Genomic DNA, 20,946 nt, shown 5'->3' with positions numbered 1-20,946 from the left:
TGATGAAAACCTGCTCCAGAGCGTTCAGGACCTCGGACTGGGGCAGACGTTCACCTCCCAACAGGACAACGACCTAAAGCTCACGTCCAAGACAACGCAGGAGTGGCTTTGTGACAAGTCTGTGAATGTCCGTAAGTGGCCCGGCCAGAGCCCGGACTTGAACCCGATCGAACATCTCTGGAGGGACCTGAAAATAGCTGTGCATCGACACTCCCCATCCAACCTGAGAGGATCTGCAGAGAAGAATGGGATAAATTACCCAAATACAGGTGTGCCAAGCTTGTAGCGTGATACCCAAGAAGACTTGAGGTTGTAATCACTGCCAAAGGTGCCTCAATAAAGTACTGAGTAAAGGGTCTGAATACATATGTAAATATGATATTTCAGTTATTTATTTTTAATTATTTTGCAAAAATTTCTAAACACCTGTTTTCACTTTTTTATTGTGGGCTATTGTGTGTAGATTGCTGATTTAAAAAAAAGAATTTAATCCATTTTAGAATAAGGCTGTAATGTAACAAAATGTGAAAAAAGTGAAGGGGTCTGAATACTTTCTGAATGCACTGTAAATGTATCTTGTATCTTGTATGTTATAGATCTTTGAGGTTCTCAGTCTTCCAATCAACCCAAGCTTTGCTCGCACATCAGTCCTGCTGTCTCATGAGGCAGACATCCTCCCTGGCAAGAACATAGCCTATCAGATCCAGTCTCCCTCTATCATAATCTTTTATTGCACTGTACCTGTTGCAAGGATATACATTAAAAGATTATGAGTTTGATTCTGGAATGAGTGGATTGTCCTGTCGAAAGAGATTAAGTAGACTGACCTGATGAGAAGAATGAGAGGTGGTCCCATTGAAGCATGCAAAATAATTAATGGGCTTGGCTGGGTTGATGCAGAGATCATATTTTGCCAGCAGATTTCCCAGCTTGGATCTAGGATCAAAATAGAATAAGGGACTCGTAAAATTTAATTTATTCAACCATAGGATGGCGAATCTTTAGACTTCTGTACACAACAGGGTTCTGGAGGCACAATCAAAAGAAAGATTTGAAGGATTTTGAATATTAATAGAAACAGTCATAGCAGGATAGAAAAGGGAAGTGACTGAAATAAAAGATCAGACATAATCTTATTGAAGGGGTAGAGGAAAGCAAACAACTGAATGGACTACTTTTTCAATTGTGTCTCTTCTAACGAATTGGAATGTCCTGATAAAAGATTGCAAGATTTTAAACTCAAGTTGTATTCAGTGCAAATTACCTATTCATAAACCATTACATTTGCTTTATAAACTTCCAAAAGAATTGAGGGTGGCACGGTGGCACAGCGGTAGAGTGGTTGCCTTACAAGGCTAGAGACCTGGTTCGATCCTGACTACGTGTGCTGTCTGTACAGAGTTTGTATGTTCTCCACATGGGTTTTCTCCAGGTGCTCCGGTTTCCTCCCACACTCCTAAGACGTACAGGTTCGTAGGCTAACTGGCTTGGTATAAATGTAAACTGTCCATAGTGTGTGTTAGTGTGTGGGGATCGATGGTTGGCGCAGACTCGGTGGGCCGAAGGGCCTATTTCCGCACTGTATCTCTAAAATAAATAGTGGTTCCCGGTCGTGAGGTCACAATACTTTTAAAAAATGGGGTTGGAAATGTGTCTGGCAGTGTCATTTTATTCACCTGGCTGAGTACAGTTTCTTAACTCATTTGCTATTGTTTAAATTGGGTCACGCTTGGGTTGAGGAACAATGCCTACATAGCGCTCAAACCCACCAGAGGGAAGAATCCATAATAGTGGAGTTTCCATTAATTGTGCCAATCATAGGAAACGTTTAAAAATTAACATGGATCGCGGAAACAGAATACTGATAGAATGTGGTAAAAACAAATAATTTAGAGATTAATTCATTAAAAACACATTCTATGAAATAACACCTGTGCCCCAATGTAATCTGGCAAATATGTTTTATGCTTAAAATTTAATTGTTCACAACTAGTATATTGATGCTAATTAAAATTGAGCTACTTTATGGCCAAATCCACTGTTCATTGTGTCAATCCATTTGCACATATTTAAACATATTTAGGAATATTTTTAAAGAAAAATCTTGAGCGGGAAGGATTAAAGTAGGTACTAAAGGAAAGGAATTTGAGAGTGCAAATCACTGAAGTTAGTACAGCTCAATAAGGCTATAACATAAGCAAACTAAGCACCTAGCTGTGTTTCTGGTGGGGTAGAAATAAGATAATTTCATAAGTTCTAGGAGCAGAATGAGGCCATTCGCCCCATCGTCTTCCGCCATTCAATCATGGCTGATCTACCTTTCCCTCTCAATCCATTCTTCTGTCTTCACCCCAATAGACAATAGGTGCAGGGGTAGGCCATTTGGCCCTTCAATCCAGCACTGCCATTCACTGTAATCATGGCTGAACATCCACATTCAGTATCCTGTTCCTGTCTTCTCCCCATATCCCCTGACTCCGCTATCTTTAAGAGCTCTATCTAACTCTCTCTTGAAAGCATCCAGAGAATTGGCCTCCATTGCCTTCTGAGACAGAGAATTCCACAGATTCACAACTCTTTGGGTGAAAAAGCTTTTCCTCTTCTCCGTTCTAAATGTCCTACCCTTTATTCTTAAACTGTGGCCCCTGGTTCTGGACTCCGCCAACATCGGGAACATGTGTGTCCAATCCCTTCATAATTTTATATGTTTCAATAAGATCCCCTCTCATCTTTCTAAATTCCAGAGTATACAAGCCCAGCCGCTCCATTCTATCCACATATGACAGTCCCGCCATCCCGGGAAGTTAACCTTGTGAACCTACGCTGCACTCCCTCAATAGCAAGAATGTCCTTCTTCAAATTTGGAGACCAAAACTGCACACAACACTCCAGGTGTAGTCTCACTAGGGCCCTGTACAACAGCAGAATGACCTATTTGCTCCTATACTCCAACTCCTCTTGTTATGAAGGCCAACATGCCATTAGCTTTCTTCACTGCCTACTGTACCCCATAACCCCTTACACCCTTACTAATCAAAAATTAATAGGAGATTGCTATATCAAACCTCAATTAAGCAATTAAGACCATGGCAACAGTACAGGTCATCATATTAGGTCAAGCGTTTAGGACTATGGGAGAGGTTGAAAGAATAACTAAGAAGGATCATGCCAGAACTATGAGGTTATATCGAGGAGGGAAGAACAGACTAGATACCTTAATTCCTGAAAAAAACGGTCAGATGTTTTTAAAATTATGAAATATTTTCATTGTTTATTATCAAAGTATGACAACATGGGGGAAAGAACAAATCTAGAAGCTGCCAATGTCAGATGGTCACCTAAAAAAATCAAAATGTCAATCAATTATTTGTCCAAAGAATAATGAGATTATTATTCACTGTCTGAGGGAATGTTTGAGGCATGTAGTTGGAGTCCATTAACTGTAAGGATGGGTAAGGACGAAGATGTAAGGAAGAAATTATTATTCTGAAATTATGAGTAACTCAGGAGCTGGGGTGGAGAACAAACAACTAGTTGGACTCTAAGACCTACCTCGATTCTATGCAGTGCCTTTTTCCCTAGTTGTATCAGAGATGGGATCATGTCCATGATGAAAGTGAGATAGTAACATCGGCAAGACCAAGTCTGAACTTGGCGACTGTTTTGATGAACACTTGCGCTGCGTCCACCAAGACCTACTGAATCTCCCGTATGCCAACCATTTTTAACTCCCTGCCCCATTCCCACACTGACCTTTCTGTCCAGGGCCTCCTACATTGTCAGAGTGAGGCAACATGCAAACTGGAGGAAGAACACATCATATTCCACTTAGGTAACTTCTCCACACACCCCGATGACCCCTTTTTTCCCCCACCCTTCCTCCCTCTCTCCCCCCCCCCCCCCCTTTCCCTCCTGTATGCCCCGCCTGGACTCTCACCTACTCCCCTTCTTCTGCCTATCAAAACCTCCCTCGCCTATTTTGACCTATTACCTGCCACACTTTGTCCTGACTCTCCTCTTTTCCAGCTTTCTTCTCCTCCTCCCACAGTTAGCCTGAAGAAGGGCCCCGACCTGAAACGGCACCAATCCGTGTTCTCCTGACATGCTGCCTGGCCTGCTGAGTTAATCCCACTCTTTGTGTCCTATTGAGTAATCCATGGGCAAAGAAAAACATATTTGGCATGGGATCAAGCATCTGTCTACATGTTTAATTTTCCAAACTGTAGCAGCATTACTTATGTAGTTGCTGTTGACAGAATTCGGAAAGGCTAACAATTGTAAACCCTTAACACTTAATAACATTTAAAAGTAAATCAGGTAGGCGCAAAAATATTAAGAAATCTATAATAAATCTTATTTATAATGCTCTGCCTCAAGAGATGTTGTGCATCCAGCTACATGGTTGGTGAATTGCCAGCAAACTACTGTCAGAAAATACCAGACTTTCATGTTTATGCATGTAACTGTGAAATTCCTGAACTCTCAGGCCTTTATGCTGACACTTCTCTGTAACATCAGGCTTAGTGATAAAATTACTCAAGATGTTAGGTCTAGGTTACTAGTAATAAAACTAATAGCATTTACTGTGGGTATTGTATTACATATCCCAGAGTGCAAATATATCTGTCTTCCTTTTAATAAACTGTGGGGCTACAAGCTTTGTTTTTCATTATTGGAGCAAATCAAGAAATCAGCTAAAAATAATGCACTGCAATACATGATGCAAGCTTACTTTTTGCAGTGGTATTTATTCAAATGCTTTAGATTACAAAGGAAGACTCATTGGATGGACTTAAAAAAACACGTATTCACTTGCATTCAAAAGAAATCCAATATTGGCAGCTGCACCAGATAAGCAAGTCTATTCAGTGGGGGAAATATTCTTCAGTAGCTGATACACTGATTTGATAGAGCAGTGGAGGGAGTGAAAGCATTAAACAACTGTACACATCGACTCCAAGTTAGGAAAGACCAGTGTCAAAGTACTTCTACGAATGAGCAAAATACTATTTATTTTTAGCAGCACTTTTTTTTGGCAAATGACTTGTTAAAGTAAAATCATATTGTCTTTATGTGGCTTTGTCAAGATGCAAAACTAAAATCAATCTAGTGATCAAATGGAATTTAAAAAATCTAATTTCTGTGTATCAAACGAGAAAGGCTGATTTAAAGTACCAGATCTACAAGTGGGCGGCATGGTGGTGCAGCTGCCTTACAGTGCCGGAGAGCCGGCCCGGGTTCAATCCTGACTACGTGTGATGTCTGTACGGAGTTTTCATGTCTTCCATGAAAATGTACGTTTTCTCCGGATGCTCCCATATTCCAAAGACGTGCAGATTTGTAGCTTAATTGGCTTCTGTATATTGTCCCTCGAGTGTAGGATGATACTAGTGTACAGGGTGTTTGTTGGTCAGCGTGGACTTGGTGGGACAAAGGGTCTGTTTCCTTGCTGTATCTCCAAACTAAACTAAATCCTCATAAAACAGTGATGAGCGAACCTTTCCCTTTTTTAAATAATCACACCAAGATTACTCCAATAATTACCACCAAGAACAAATGTCATTATTGCATACAACCATGTGTTATTTTAAAGCCAGTTCTGGACTTTCTCGTGAAAGTATCAGCCCTTTACATCAGTTACACTGGCCTAATAATACTGATTGTAGAATGGTCAAAAATTGCAATCATTGTAGTTACCGTCGTGAGAATAGATTTTCAGTTTGTTTTCCTGCAGTGGCTTGCAGTGAAACCATTTTTGCTGATTAACTTGCAGTGATTCAAATTACTCTCCTCCAGAAACATGAAATGAAGACAATAGGGTATTTGATAAAATCCCCCAACGGTAGGCTGATCCAGAAGATTAAGGTGCACGGGATTAACAGCGACTTGGTCATATGGATTCATAACTGGCTTACTTGTTAGAAAACAGGGATGTGGTGGAAGGATAAAACTGAGGCTGGAGGCCTGTGACCAGTGAAGTTCCAGAGTAAAAAAAAAATCCCCAAAAAATAAAAAATAAAAATTGGAGCGCAATCAGTGTTTCCACTTTGAAAGAAATTATCGGAAATTCTGGTTCCGGCACGCGGGACGATTTTTTTTTGGGGGGAATTTGCGACCATCCACGCCTGCGCAGTTGGGGGAAGCCGGTGCCGCAGTAACGACACAAAATGACGCCGTCTCTCCGCACGTGCGCAGTGGGCCCGGGCGGGATCAGCTTCCCACCATTTTCACACCTCGTGTCTAGTCTGGGTGAATCAGTGGGGCCATGGAATATTGCGTTGCGGGAGGGGGAGTCTGTTTGTTTTTTATCGGGGGTGTCAAACTGCCCGCCCGGTCCATCGCCTCCATCGGCGGCGTCGGAGCCTCGCCGCCGGTCAGCCTGGTGTCCAGGGAGCGGGTGCGCTGCCGGCGGTACGGAGAAACCGTTCTCCCGTTGCTGGGCGGAAGCGGGAATGACCCAATCCTGGCAGTGGCCGAGACCCGCCACCAGGCGCCGCTCTGGCCGGGCCCCCCCCCTCGCCCGCCCCCCCCCCCCCCCTTTTGAATAGGTACTTTTGAATAGGTACATGGATATGCAGGGGGTGGAGGCATATTGGGATATGCAGGGGGTGGAGGAATCTTGGCATATTGTTCGGCACAGACATCATGGGCCGACAGGCCTATTCTTGTGCTGTTCTTCTATGTTCTATGAAAGTGCAAGTGAAAGGAGAAATTATAACATCCATTTTCACTGACAGAAATGTGTCTGTTATAAAATACAACTTGTGTCACTTGAGGCTCTGCTGCATCCGCTCTCTGAAATCAATGACAGATATTGACGTTTAAGTTAGTTGCTTGTATTTAATCAAAATACACTTAATCCAGTCAAGTGTACTGTGTATCGCATTCACTGAAAAACTGGATAAGCATGTGCAGAAAATTATGATGTTCTATAACATTGTTAGCACTTACACTACTCGAGAGGCAAGAGATTTGACTGAAATTAGTCCTGCATTGTTTGAATTTCAACACTTTCTTCATAATGGTTTATTTGAGGCCAGCAGTGCACCTGTAAATCTGTATGGGCTGGATGACGGAATATTTATATGTAAATGTTTATTTGAAACGAACAGAAATGGTTAACTACAATGTAATATTTTTTTGTCTCTCTTGTATCTTGCAGGGAAGGTGATTGGTGGTTAGGCCGTTCCCTCGCTACAGGAAAGACTGGATATATCCCCAGCAATTATGTTGCACCTTCTGACTCCATTCAGGCTGAAGAGTAAATAATTTGCTTTAGAAATGATAAACCGTTCTTAACTTTTGATGCACTATTGTTTTGAAGGGAAGAATGCTTGTGATATCTGTGTTTGATATTTTATGGTGAGAACATGATTTGTTTGTGTTTTGCAGTAAGCATCCCCCTCCCACTTCTCCAGCTATCCCCTGAAAGGTTGGTAAAGGTTAGGCTGCCCTACTCATCCACATTCTGGGCTCGCTGTGTAATGAAAAAAAACAGCCATCCAGGACCACTCCAGCAAAAAATCTGAGCCGTTCACAAAAAGATTACCTTTTAAACCAATATCGTCCTCTAACTATGGAACCATTTTTGTACAAATTCTAATCCTCAACATCTTTGTTTATATTTGTAGGTGTTTTGCTGGCTTTATTTTATCAAGATATCTCCTAAAGTGCAGAAAAGGAACATGTTTTTATTTCAGAAGATAGACACAAAATGCTGGAGTAATTTAGCAGGACAGGCAGCATCTCTGGAGAAAAGGATTGGGTGATGTTTCAGGTTGAGGCCCTTCTTCAGACCCGAAACGGCACCCATTCCTTCTCTCCAGAGATGCTGTCTGTTCCACTGAGTTACTCCAGCATTTACTCAGCATCTGCAATTCCTTCCTACACATGCTTTTTTTCAATGTTTATTCTTGCCTATCTGCAGTATCTGACAGATCATCATATTCAAGTCATCTTTCTGTATCCACATGTCCAGCAGGATATTTAATGGGAGGGAGTGGGGGAAAGAGCAGCCATTACAGCAGACCCAGTTCATCTTGTCCTCTGCTAACATCACTAAATTCCAGTTGCATGAGCCTGGCTTCTTTAGCTGCTCTCCAGCATTTCAGCTGCTACTCTGGTGCTTTTGTCCCAGTGGCAGACTTGCATCTTCTGGAGAAAAAATACAGGCCGATAGCATTAACCGTACATTCAAGGATCAAATTTAAAACAACCCAATTACAAGTGTACCTTATGTAATTAGCTGACATTAACACAATCAAGCATCATAGAATATATACAATGCTTCATTGAGGTCTGTTGGATAAAGCATAATTTCCTCTGTTGTGTTGAGAGCATCCGATATCAAAAATAAACAGTTTCAACATTGAAACTGCACAGGCACTGCTTTTCCTTTGTGCAGCAGTACACAGTTGAGTTTACAGCAGACGTAACTGTGTTAAACTGAGCTATGACAAAGTAGGTCATGAGTTACCTAATGTCAACCATTGCAGCAACACTGGGGCTCCACAGGAAAATTGAGCAAGTTTCCGTCTTCTGATTGTCATCGCCTAACCATTATTCTGCACCTTTGAACATCACATGAAGGTGAAAATGAGTTCAGCTGTGATTGATAAGGGCATCACAGTGGCGCAGCAGTAGTTGCGGACATACAGCGCCAGAAACCCAAGTTCAATCCTGACTACGGGTGCTGTCTATATAGTTTGTACTGAATATTCTTCCTGTGAGCAAGTGGGTTTTCTCTGGGTGCTCCGGTTTCCTCCCACGTTCCAAAGATGTAATGGTTTGTAGGTTAATTGTAAATTGTCCTTGGTATGTAGAATAGTGCTAATGTACTGCTAGTGTACGGGGTTATCGCTGGTCGGCATGGACAGTGGGCCGAAAGGCCTGTTTCCACGCTTTATCTCTAAAGTCTAAAGTAAAGTCTAGAGATTAAGATGCACAAGTTTATTGACTTGGTCATATGGATTCAGAATTAGCTTATTCATAGAAGATAGAGGGTTATCGTGGAAGATAGATATTCAGGCTAGAGGTCTGTGACCAGTGCAATTCCATAGGGATCTGTGCTGGGACCTCTACTGTTTGTGATTATGTATAAATGACCTAGACATAATGTAAGATAGACACACAATGCTGGAGCAACTCAGCGAGACAGGCAGCTTCTCTGGAGAGAAGTAATGGGTGACGTTTCGGGTTGAGACCCTCCTTCAGACGGGTCAAGACGGGTCTCGACCCAAAATGTCACCCATCCCTTCTCTCCAGAAATGCTGCCTGGCCCACGGAGTTACTCCAGCATTTTGTGTCTATCTTCGGTTTTAATCAGCATCTGCAATTCCTTCCTAAAGCATTTTGTGTCTATCTTCTGTTTAAACCAGCATCTGCAGTTCCTTCCCAGACATAAATGTAGATGGGTTGGTGAGTAAGTTTGCTGATGACACCAAAATTGGAGCAGTTGCAGACAGTGTGGAATGCTGCAGGAAGGTACACTGGATATAGACCAGCTGCAGAAATGGGCGGAGAAATGGCAGATGGTGTTTAACCCGAGCAAGTGTGAGGTGATGCAGTTTGGGAGGTTGAATGTAAGGAGTGAGTATACAGTTAATGGCAAAACCCTCAACAACATTGATGTGCAGAGGGATCTTGGAGTCAAAGTTCGACACAAAGTGCTGGAGTATCTGTGGAATTCTCTGCCACAGAAGGCAATGGAGGGCAATTTACGGGATGTGTTCAAGAGAGAGTTAGATATAGCTCTTAGGGCTAATGGAATCAAGGGATATGGGGAGAAAGCAGGAATGGGGTACTGATTCTGGATGATCAGCCATGATCATGTTGAATGGCGGTGCTGGATCGAAGGGATGAATCTCCTACTCCTGCACCTATTTTCTATGTTTACAAGACGTTTGGAATGGATGTAATGGAATTCCATTCAGTAGGCTGCTGTACTCACCCCCACAGATTCATTTACTTCAAATGGCAACAGTGGCCATGCCTCTCACGCCTGTGGTTAAACCATAGCTCTTGAAACTCAGATTGTCTGACGTTAGTTTTTTTCTATTTGCCTTTTTTAATAGTAAACAAAATTATAGTGTTACGTGTTTTTGTAAGGACTTTCCACTTGAGCTGTTGGTTTGTTGGTGAATAAATTTTGGGTTAGAATACTTGGGCCAAGCAATCATAGAGATATAATAATCAATATGATCATGAATTCACACCATAATGATTCACAAGATTCCATGTAAATTACCTACATGGTTCCTGAAACCAGAAACCATGGGCTTTCTTAAATAAGACCAGTATGTATATTTTGAATTAAATATGGCTCTAATAGGCAGCAAGGTGTTTGTGGTATTTAGGAATATTTTGTGAAGAGAAAGATTGGAAGAGGGCAGAGGACATATATCTTTGTGAAAATGGGAACAAGATTTAAAAAAAACAAAGATGTGAACAATAATCATTTCAAATGCTGGAGAAACTGCTTTGGTACTTCAGAGGTTAAACACACAGCTTGGAGAGCTCCAGCTCTGGAGGAATTATTTCTTCAGTTCTTTCAGCACAGCGGGTTGTTGGTGCCTTTGCAGCGTACACAGTAGGGGGTACTGAGAAGGAATCAGCAGATCAGCCCTAGATGGGAAGGGCTGCTACAGGAAGAAACATTACCAAGATGCCAGTGAAAATGTCATTATCCAAGAACCACCTTTGTGGAAAATATATGCTCCGACATATTTCCAAATTGAGATGCAAGGCACCTCCTGAATTATTGAGCATACCATCTGGAGGACAGGTGCATTATTGAAGCTGGAGAGTGTCTGGTCTTAACACAGTGAATGAATGGCTATTTGAACGTGTGTGTACTTGAGACCTTTTAATAGGTGATTCAATTGATAAGTTAAAAAAATTAAATGGGTTAGCTATTCCAAGAGAATCCTACTTTAATTCTTCAAATACTAACTAATAATGTTAGTTCCATACTATTTTGAAAGGACTGGAATATAAAAACAGGGATGTAATGCTGAGGCTTTATAAGGCACTGGTCAGACCGCTTTTAACTTCATAATGCTTAATTCCGACAAAATTGGTGCCTCTTGTTTGCCATTCAAGACAAGTTTCCTGGTCATTTTGAGAGCTAAATTCAATCCAACAATTTAATGCATCACATAGTTTTTTTTCTATATTTAGCCTGTTATCTTGTTGCCTTTCAAACATAAAGCAAAGACTTGATTCCATAAAAGAAATTTGTGAAATTAATGATTAAACCTTGAATGTAGTGTCAGGAAAAAGTGCACAAATTTTTGATGAGGTCGATGAATACATTTTGATGGCCATGGTTGTCAATCTCACTAGTGAAAGCGACTTTGCTTGCTTCGAATGATTTCTAACCATCAAACTGTGTAATCCTATTGGGATTTGCTGCAAGAGTAGAAAGCATTATGTTAGCAATAAGTGAATACCTTAGAGTCCTGCTTTGTTAAAATTATAACAGTGTGCATTGTCATTGAACTGCAGCTGTTTAACTCTTACTCTTTCAGGTGGTATTTTGGGAAGATTACGAGAAGAGAATCAGAGCGAATGTTGCTCAGCCCTGAAAATCCAAGAGGTACCTTTTTGGTCAGGGAGAGTGAGACCACAAAAGGTAATTATGACTGAAAATTCATTGAATGAAATTCCTTTTATAAACAGATTCTTTCCCTGGGTCTTGCTTACGTAGACTTATAAAATTGATATTTTTCTTGCTAAAACATGATATTCACAGTCCACGATGCACCATGACGTTTTGTTAATGTACCTTGGAATAGCATGCTTACATTTGCAATTTTGCAGATTACTTACTGTACCATCCCAAGAATATCCCAAAGAGCACAGCCAAAATCTGTCGAAATCCATCAGTTGCTGAGATCGATGCACTTTTGTGCATTTATGTGAATGAGTTACTAAATTAATGAGAGGACTGATCCTAGTTTGTATATGTTTAACTTCTTATGGAAAATCAAAAAGAAAGATGAATATGATTGTTACTATGCCCAATATTTCACAAGCAATGAAGGGTTCCTCCACTTGGAACTTAATGTGGACTATTATTAATTGTTGATCATTTTAGCATGTAGTACTTAAAATAACTGAGCTGCTCTTTATACGCCTGGGCTAATAACCTGCCAATATTTCAATATTCTTGCTGACTCGTGACTAGTAATCCAACAAGTGCCCCATATAGCTGAAAGTGTCAAAGTGAGCAGCACAGTCGTACGATTCTACTTGTGTTGCCTTCAGGTCTTGAGTAAATGAATGAGATGGTTGTGTTCTTTTTCTCCAATGTCATGGATTTGACAGCATTTTTCTCCAACATTGTATAGCCGATGAATCTGTTTGAACTTGCCAAAGATGAATGAATGTGGCTAAAAGCACTCAAACCTGAAAATCAACTAGAATGGAAGGGTGAAGAGCCAAGGGATCTGGGGAAGAATGCAAATTCATTTGTCAGTCTTTGTTCTGGGGAGGGAGTGAGCATCACTTACACAGAGAAACCTGATTAAAGCAGCTTTTAACTTTTATACATTTGAGTAAGCATTCTCAACTTGTTTGAGCAATCTAACATGTATCTTTTCTTTACCAAAACTCGTTATTCTTGAGCTGTGTTACTAATGTGTAAGAATGTAGGATGTGGAAATTGGTGCCCTTGGGCTACAGGTTGACAGCTTCTCACTACTTCTGCTTCATTGTTGCTGTGCAAAGGGCAAATGTGTGTTGATGTCATTTAGTGATGAAAAGAACAATAGAAGGAAGCAAATCTTTTCCATTTGACATGCATAGCACTCCCCATTTCATACACTTTTAGATGACAATTTACAAAACGGCAGGTTAACAGAAAATAAGTGTGCAATGGAGAACCGATGTTCCCTTGGTTTGAGTATTTAGGATTGAAATATTGCTGTACATGAATATCTTCACCTGGTAACAAGAATTTGTGGGATGAAGTATGGACTTTATTCCAAGCCATAGTCCACATGGGGTTGCTTCCAATAAAAATACAGTAACGGAAACAAATGATGGTTAGCAAGTAGTATGGCGTCTGATGCTATCAAGTCCAGAACAATATTTAGGTTCATGGTACAAATGTACAATATTACGGTCAAAGTATTGTTCATTGCCAAGTCTGTGAGAGCAATGTGAGATTGCCTCATGGCATTTTTTTCTAATCTGAGTGACCTTTTGAACCAACATAAATAGTTGTAAAATGATTGATTATTCTAAGAAAATCGTCAATTTAAAATAAAAGTAAGCCATTAGCTTTTTAAATTGACAATATTGGGTAAAAATATAGAATTTTGAAAGTTTGATTGGGTAAATTCATTTTGTCAAATTATCATGTCAAAAAATATGAGAAGCCAAGGTCAACAAAGGTAATATTGATGTTGCAAGCCAAGGTTAGACTTTAGTATCAAAGAGGGAGTGCTCATGAGAGACCACGTATTGGCTAGAGGCAGAGTAATGTGAAAAGTAGGTCACTGAATAGATAAAATGAGTTTGTTTTCTTGCTCTCAAGGCACTACAAAAGAGACATGCTTCACATCCCAACTACAAGTTCAATTATCAGAATCCATTAAAAACCAGACACACAAATATCATTATCCTGATTGTGTAAGGTGGCCAAGATTGTAAGAAAATTGTTAATGGAATATAGCAAAGATGATTTACACTGAGCTAAATAAATTGAAGATTTTCATTCCAGTATTAATGCCGCATTTCAGAAATAAATATAGCAAATATGCTTTCATCAATTTAAAAAAAAATTATATGCTCCTGACCAAACAAAGAATCCTAGCACTAAAAATAGAACTCAACAAGGTAAATTCGGAGTTGTAAGTTTCATTTGTTTGCACCTGAACAAAGCCAGTCTGTTGCTAGTGTCAGCTTTGCAACCACCTCTGCATCAGACTAAGGATCAAGCCACAGGAGCCCTCCAGTCTGCTGCACTATTAACTGCTTATGAATCTCTGTGTATAATGGAATAATGACTGAGAAATTATGCATTTGGGTGAGCGATCCAGGTGGTTTTCTTCTTGCGTATGGCGTGCACAGCCTAAAGTTATAGGACAACTTGTTCTATTTGATCTTATTTGATTGTGCACGCCAGGTTGATTGCATTCGTCAAAACGAAGGCGGACCACGTGAAGGTTGCAATCTCCCACCCCATCCAGGTAGTGAACTATCTACAAGTTGTATCGTAAATGACATGAGCATATTGTGAACCAGGGGTAATATTAAGCAAATGGCAAAGCACAGAAGCCTAGGTTTCGGCAGACAGTGCTGAAAGAGTGAAGAGTTAACATCAATCCTAATGCCAGGCTCATTCAATAACAGCCCTGCCTAGGTGGACCTTGCCCATGTTCTAAACTAGTCAACCATGCACCAGTCAGACCCATCCTCTCCACTGCATGCTTTACATAAAGGGAAGCCCACTTCACTGCAGGTTTGACTCGGAGCTGAGATTGTTTTGGAGACACCTAATTTGTCCATGGGAAAAATTTTACTGTAGCCTTCAGAGACTACTGACCAATACAGGTATGGGGTTCTGACGGTAGCATGACATGGCAAGCTCGTGAAAGGGACAATGAGGATCACTATCACCCTGAGCCTCCTGCGTTCCAAGGAATAGAGTCTTATCCTGCGTAACCTCTCCCTATAGCTCAAGCCTCTGAGTCCTGGCAACATGCAACATAATTCAATGCATATTAGGTATCCTGAACCACAACTTCCACAGCTATGACTCTGGCCTTTCTAATTTTGTACATGGGAATGCATCGTGGAGCTGGTTAATTTATCGTAAAGATTGTTTCCAAAAAACCCAGATAATTATAATTCAGTCACCAGGCTAATGACTGCAGTGTCTCATTTGTGAAAAGCTTCACATTGTCCATAAGGCAGATAATTCATTATTTTAAATTGCTGCTCTCTGTGAGCAGTTTAAAGAGGCACACATGGAATGCCAAGCTGGAAAGGATGCAAAGAAGATTTATGAGGGTGTTGCCAGGTCGCGGGGCCTTGAGTCGTAGGGAAAGGTTAGACAGGATAGGACTTTATTCCTTGAAGCGCAGGAGGCTGAGGGGTGATCTTACAGAGGTGTATAAAATTAAGAGTAGAATAGAGAGGGTGAATCCACAGAAGCTTTTACCCAAAGTAGAGGAATCAAGAATCAGGTGTGCATAGATTTAAGGTGAGAGGGAAAGATTTAAGAGGAACCTGAGGGGCATTTCTTTACTCAGACAGTGAACAAGCTGCCTGAGAAGGTAGTTGAGGCTGGTACTATAACAGCATTGAAGAGACGCTTGGACAGGTACATGGATAAGAAAGGTTGAGAGAGATATGGGCCAAACACAGGAAAATGGGACCAGTGTCGATGGGGCATCCGGTTCAGCATGAATGAGTTGGGCTGAAGGTTCAGCTTCTGTGCTCGATGACTATCAATGCTCAGACACTCAACTTTCTCCAGGTTATTTAAGCGAATGTATTTCTCTCCATTATATTAGCTGATTAAGTTACCCATTATTTTTAAATGTAATTGTCAAGGGTCAAGAGGGTTTAATTGTCATATGTGCTGAAACCGAAATAATGAAATTCTTACTTGCAGCAGCACAACAGCTTTGAAAACTCAGTGCTTTAGGTAACCCCTAATTAATACACCGCAGCAGCTTGTTCCAGCATAGGCCAGTCTTTCGCTTTAGGTATTTAGTTCAGCTCTGTTTTTACACATTCCAGCCTAACTTCATTCTCAAGAGATGTAAATGAATCCCATGGTGCAGAATGGGAAGGAGGTTATCCCCATTGTCTTGGGCAAAGTTAATCCCCTACACAATATTATTGAAAGAGATAATGTGAGATTTATTCTGTGAGGGATTCTTGTGCTGGCACTTTTCTTACATTATAACGGTGATAATACTTCAGATGTACCCCACTGGCTTTGGGAGTTTCGATAAAGTATGTGCAATGCAGTTTTTCTTATGTGCTTATCCTGAGTAATGCCTTTACACAGATTGTTGAAGGCCAATACTGCTTCTTTATATAAGCATGCGTTATGGCCCGAGCTTTTCCATTATGCTTTTGTAACCTGGTTTTCTTTGTGCATTTAATAGTGTACTAGACTTTGCTCATAGCTAATTATTGATCTATCCTGCTTCTCCCCTGTTATTCTACTGATAAACATTGATCTCACAGTAGTTTTGTTCCTTGCAATTAAATATACTGATGGATTTACTCATACTCATGCATTATCAACTCTGGTATTCTTCCTGGATTGAACTTCCCATCTCCACATCTTGTCTTGTTGTGCTGCTGATAGATAGTCCTGAATCATATTTTATATGATGACCTGATAAATTCAAATTTTCTCCACCTGACCATTGGTAAAATCGAGATTTGATTTAAAACCAACATTTTGATGTTGTGCCAGTGATTTCATACACTGTAACATCCAAGCTGAACCAGAGTACAAACAAACCTTGATACACTGCTTCGTCGTTATTGGCACGTTTCATTTCCATAATTTAGTCTTCTTCCGACATATTTCAACTCCAGTTGATCCTTTATCCTGACCGATTCATTCTTGATTCATAGAGTCAGGCCCTTCAGCACACTTTCACAATGACATGCTGATTGCAATACCCATCTGCATTAGTCCCACCTGCCTGTGTTTGGCCCATATCCTTCTAAACCTATCCTATCCATGTACCTGTCCAAATGCTTTTTAAACATTGAAATTGTTCCTGCCTCAACTACCTCCTCCAGCAGCTCGTTCCATATACCTAACACCCTTTGTGTAAAAGAAAAGCTGCCTCTCGGACTCCTATTAAGTCTTCCCCCCCATCACCTTAAACCTATGTCCTCTGGTTCCTGATACCCGTTCACTAGGTATAGGAGACTCTATGCATTTACCCTATCTATTCATCCATGATCTTATACACCTCTATAAGATTACCCCACATCTTCCTGTGCTTCAAAGAATAGTCCTAGCCTGTTCAACCTCTCCCAATATCTCAGTGCCTTGAGTCCTGGCAACATCCTCGTAAATCTTCTCTGCACCCTTTCCAGCTTAATAACATATTTCCTATAACAGGGTGACCAAAACTACACACAATAATCCCAATGTGGCCTCACCAGCGTCTTATACAACTGTAACATGACCTCTCAACTTCTCTACTGAATGCTGACTGACGAAGGCCAATGTGCCAAAAGCCTTCTTGTCCACCCTATCTACCTGTGATACCACTTTCAAGAAACTATGTATCTGCGCTCCTAAATCATTCTGCTCGACAACACTGCCCAGAGCCTGCCATTCACTGTGTAGGTCCTGCCTTGGTTAGACTTCCCAAAATGCAATACCTCACACTTCTCTGTTTTAAACTCGTGCTTGCCTGTATTAAACTCCATCAATTCACCTGCCCAATCAATCAAGATTCTGCAACGGTTTTTGTCAAGCATCTTCACTACAATATCACATAGATCTACATGTGTGGCATCTACAAACTTATTAATCATGCCTGTGCGTTCTCATCCAAATAATTGATACAGATGACAAAACAGCAGTGGGCCGAGCACCGAACCCTGAGACACTTCACTAGTCACGGGCCTCCAGTCCAAAAAACAACCTTCCACTACTTCCTTCCATTAAGCCAATTTTCTATCCAGTTGGTTAGCTCTCCTGGGATCCTATGCAATCTTACCTTCCATAGCAGCCTACCATGCAGAACTTTAGTTTAGTTTAGTTTATTGTTATGTGTAGTGAGGTACAGTAAAAATCTTTTTTTGTTGCATTCTAATCAGTAAACGGAAAGATTATACATTTTTTCAATCGAACCGTCCACAATGTAAAGAAAAATGATATAGGGAATCGTGTTTAATGCATGATTGTCCATTAAAGATAGTCCGAGGGCCTACAATAAAGTAGATAGCAGCTCAGGAATGCTCTCTAGTTGTTGATAGGATGGTTCAGATGCCTGATAATAACTGGGAAGAAACTGAATCTGGAGGTATGCGTTTTCACACTACTGTACCTCTTGCCTGATGGGTGAAGGGAGAAGGGGGAGTGATCAAGATATCACTCATTCTTGATTATGCTGGTGGTTTTGCCAAGAGCGTGAAGTGCAGAAGGGGTCAATGGAAGGGAGGTTTGTTTGTGTGATGGTCTAGGGTAAATCCACAATTCTCAGCGATTTCTTGCGGTCTTGGATGGAGCTGCTGCCAAACCATGCGACTCTATGTTGCATCCCAATAAAAATTATTTCTACGGTGGATCTATAGTAGTTGATGAGAGCTGTTGGGCACTTGCCAAACTCCCTAAGCCTTCTAAGGAAATATAGGCATTGATGTGTTTTCTTGGCCACTGCTTCGATATGGGTAATCTGGGACAAGTTGCTTGTGATATATAATCCTAGGAACATGAAACTTTCAACCACCTCTATTTCGGCGCCATGTACGTGCACCGGGGCGCCGAAGTAGTAATGATGGAAAGCTTCAAGTTCCTCGGAGTAAATATCAACAGCAACCTGGCCTGGATTAGCACATGTGACAATAAACTAAACTAAACTAATTTTGAACTAAACTAAAGAAATTTAGCTGTGTCAAATGCCTTGCTGAAATCCATATATACAACGTCAACAACTGTGTCTGCATCAACCTTTTTGGTCACGTCTTCAAAAACTTGTCTCTCAGAATACTCTCCAGTAACTTCCGATGACAGATGTTAGACTCACTGGCCTGTAGTTCCCAGGCTTTTTCCTGCAGCCTTTCTTAAATAGAACGTCAACATTTGCCACCCTCCAAACTTCTGGCATCTCACCCATATTCAAATATGATATAAATCTCAGCTATGGCACCTGCAATTCCTCTCTAGCTGACTTATTAGTACTCAGATTATCTGATCAGTGTACTCAGATATATCTGATCAGGCCCAGAATATTTGTCTACCTTCAGCACCTCCTTGACCGTAATACTGACTGGCCCTCAAGACTATTCCATTGACTGCCCCAAGTTCTCTTGTCCTCATCTCTTTCTCCACAGTAAAAACAGAGGAGAAATACTCATTGAGGACCTTGCCCATCTCCTGTGGTTACACAGAAAGTTGACCGCTTTGATTCCTGAAGGGCTCCCATTCTCTCTCTGGTTACTCTTTTTCCCTTAATGTACATAAAATCTCAGGATTATCCTTAATATTATCTGCCAGAGCTATCTCTTGCCCCCTTTCTGCCCTCCTGATTTCCTTATTTGGCGTGCTCTTCAGTTCCCAAAACTTGATTCCTGCTGTGTGTACCTGTCCCATGCCTCCATATCTTAATCAGAGGCTCAATTTCTTTCATCATCCAAGTTTACGCCCACCTGCTTTGCCCTTCACCCTAAGAGAGATGTGCATGTCTTGGACTCTTGTCAGCACACTTTTAATAGAACAGTTGTTGCTGGTCCCAAAAGACTCCTCCACAAACACTTCATCCACTTTCCCCTCCCAATTTCCTAAGACTAGATCAAGTGTTGCCCTCTCCCATGTAGGGCCCTCTAAGTATTGTCAGAGGAAATTCTCTTGAACACATTTGATAAATTTTGCCCCATGTAAACTTCTTGCTCTATGACATTCCAAGTCAATATTGGGAAAGTTGAAATCCCCTACTACAACAAACGTATTAGTCCTGCAGCTGCCTGCAATCTCTTGGCATTTTTGCTTTTCTAATTCCCGTAGACTATTTGTAGCAATGTTACAACATTTTGAGATTTAAAAAATCAAGTCTGCAATTTATCCCATCAGATAAAGCATAAAATGAAGTTTAATTTGACACCTAATTCACTTTCATATCTTCAAAAAGTTATGGCCATTTTCATACTCGGAAATTAGCATCTTGTTCCCTATTGATTTTCCATTGACTTAACACAAAAGCTGTGATCGAGGACAGTCTAAAGCCCATAACTTTATTAAAAATTAAGAGAACTGAAATATATTTTCAGTTATTATAGATTGAAGCATTCTGAAACAAATATTAAACAATCTTACTTGGATGACCTGAAATTAAAGCATATAATTAGTGAGTTACCCAATTGTAGCTAATTCCAAAATTCAATTACTAGATCTAAACATCTATCCATTTCTTAAGGAAAGATTAACATTTTTAAATAGCCTGTGTCCAAAGAACATTCACACAAGAATTCACAATAAAACATGATTTTTAAATCTCATTGACATTAATTTATAGGCCAAATGGAAGGGATTTAGTGTTCAATTGCTGTAAATTAATGGCCATTTAAATCAGCTTGCCAGTGGGATTCTGTGGAAAGCGCTGGTTTAGAACGCTGCCATTGCGGTGAATTTGTACCCCATGTCGGCATGAAAGATACTGCGGGATTGAATGGGCCCCCAAGTCAGCTACTCGCAACATAAAATTTTGTATAAAGGGATCTTAAGAAGCCCTTTTTAATGTAAAAATAAACAACCTACCTTGCCTTGTCCCCTACATGAGATCCGTCCCGTTGTCGGGGTTCGCGGCTTTAGAGGATGATTTTTAATCTACTATAACAATTAAATAACCCAATTTAGTTTTAAAATACCTGCAGTGAACGAATTTCGCAGCAATTTTTCGTCAGCAACTAAGTAGGCTGAACAACATCGATTTCAACAGCCTAGAGAAAATCGCGTTTTAAACCCGCCCCCCTCTCACAGGCGCCAAAGTCGCGCACACGGGCAGAACTGCAGCGCCGCTGAAGGTAAGTTTTGCAACATATCTACTATTTGTGGGCCTGTAGTACACTCCCAGCAAATTGATTATTCCTCTCTTATTTCTCAGCTCCACCCATATAGCCTCACTGGACAAACCATCAGTAATGTCAACTATGACCACTGCCTTGACATCCTCCTTAATCAACAAAGCAACCCCTTTTTTTCCTTTACCCCCACCTCTATCAGGTTTCTTTTCA

At 40.7% G+C, this 20,946-nt stretch overlaps 1 protein-coding gene across 4 annotated transcripts in view; it reads left to right on the top strand.

The window, feature by feature from the left end:
- src (SRC proto-oncogene, non-receptor tyrosine kinase) overlaps positions 1–20,946 on the top strand; it is a 141,092-nt gene that overhangs the window by 92,669 nt on the left and 27,477 nt on the right. For 3 of the 4 annotated variants that reach the window (XM_033041660.1, XM_033041659.1, XM_033041661.1), the window contains 2 exons: positions 7,163–7,261; positions 11,529–11,632. In XM_033041660.1, coding sequence (XP_032897551.1) covers positions 7,163–7,261; positions 11,529–11,632 — 203 coding nt within the window. The remainder of the gene's footprint in view (positions 1–7,162; positions 7,262–11,528; positions 11,633–20,946) is intronic. The other variant, XM_033041662.1, reaches the window with a different exon arrangement.

The sequence above is a fragment of the Amblyraja radiata genome, chromosome 23, assembly GCF_010909765.2.
Source record: "Amblyraja radiata isolate CabotCenter1 chromosome 23, sAmbRad1.1.pri, whole genome shotgun sequence".
Taxonomy (NCBI): domain Eukaryota; kingdom Metazoa; phylum Chordata; class Chondrichthyes; order Rajiformes; family Rajidae; genus Amblyraja; species Amblyraja radiata.
The sequence above is the reverse complement of the archived record's forward strand: the minus strand, read 5'-3'. Positions and strand labels throughout refer to the sequence as shown.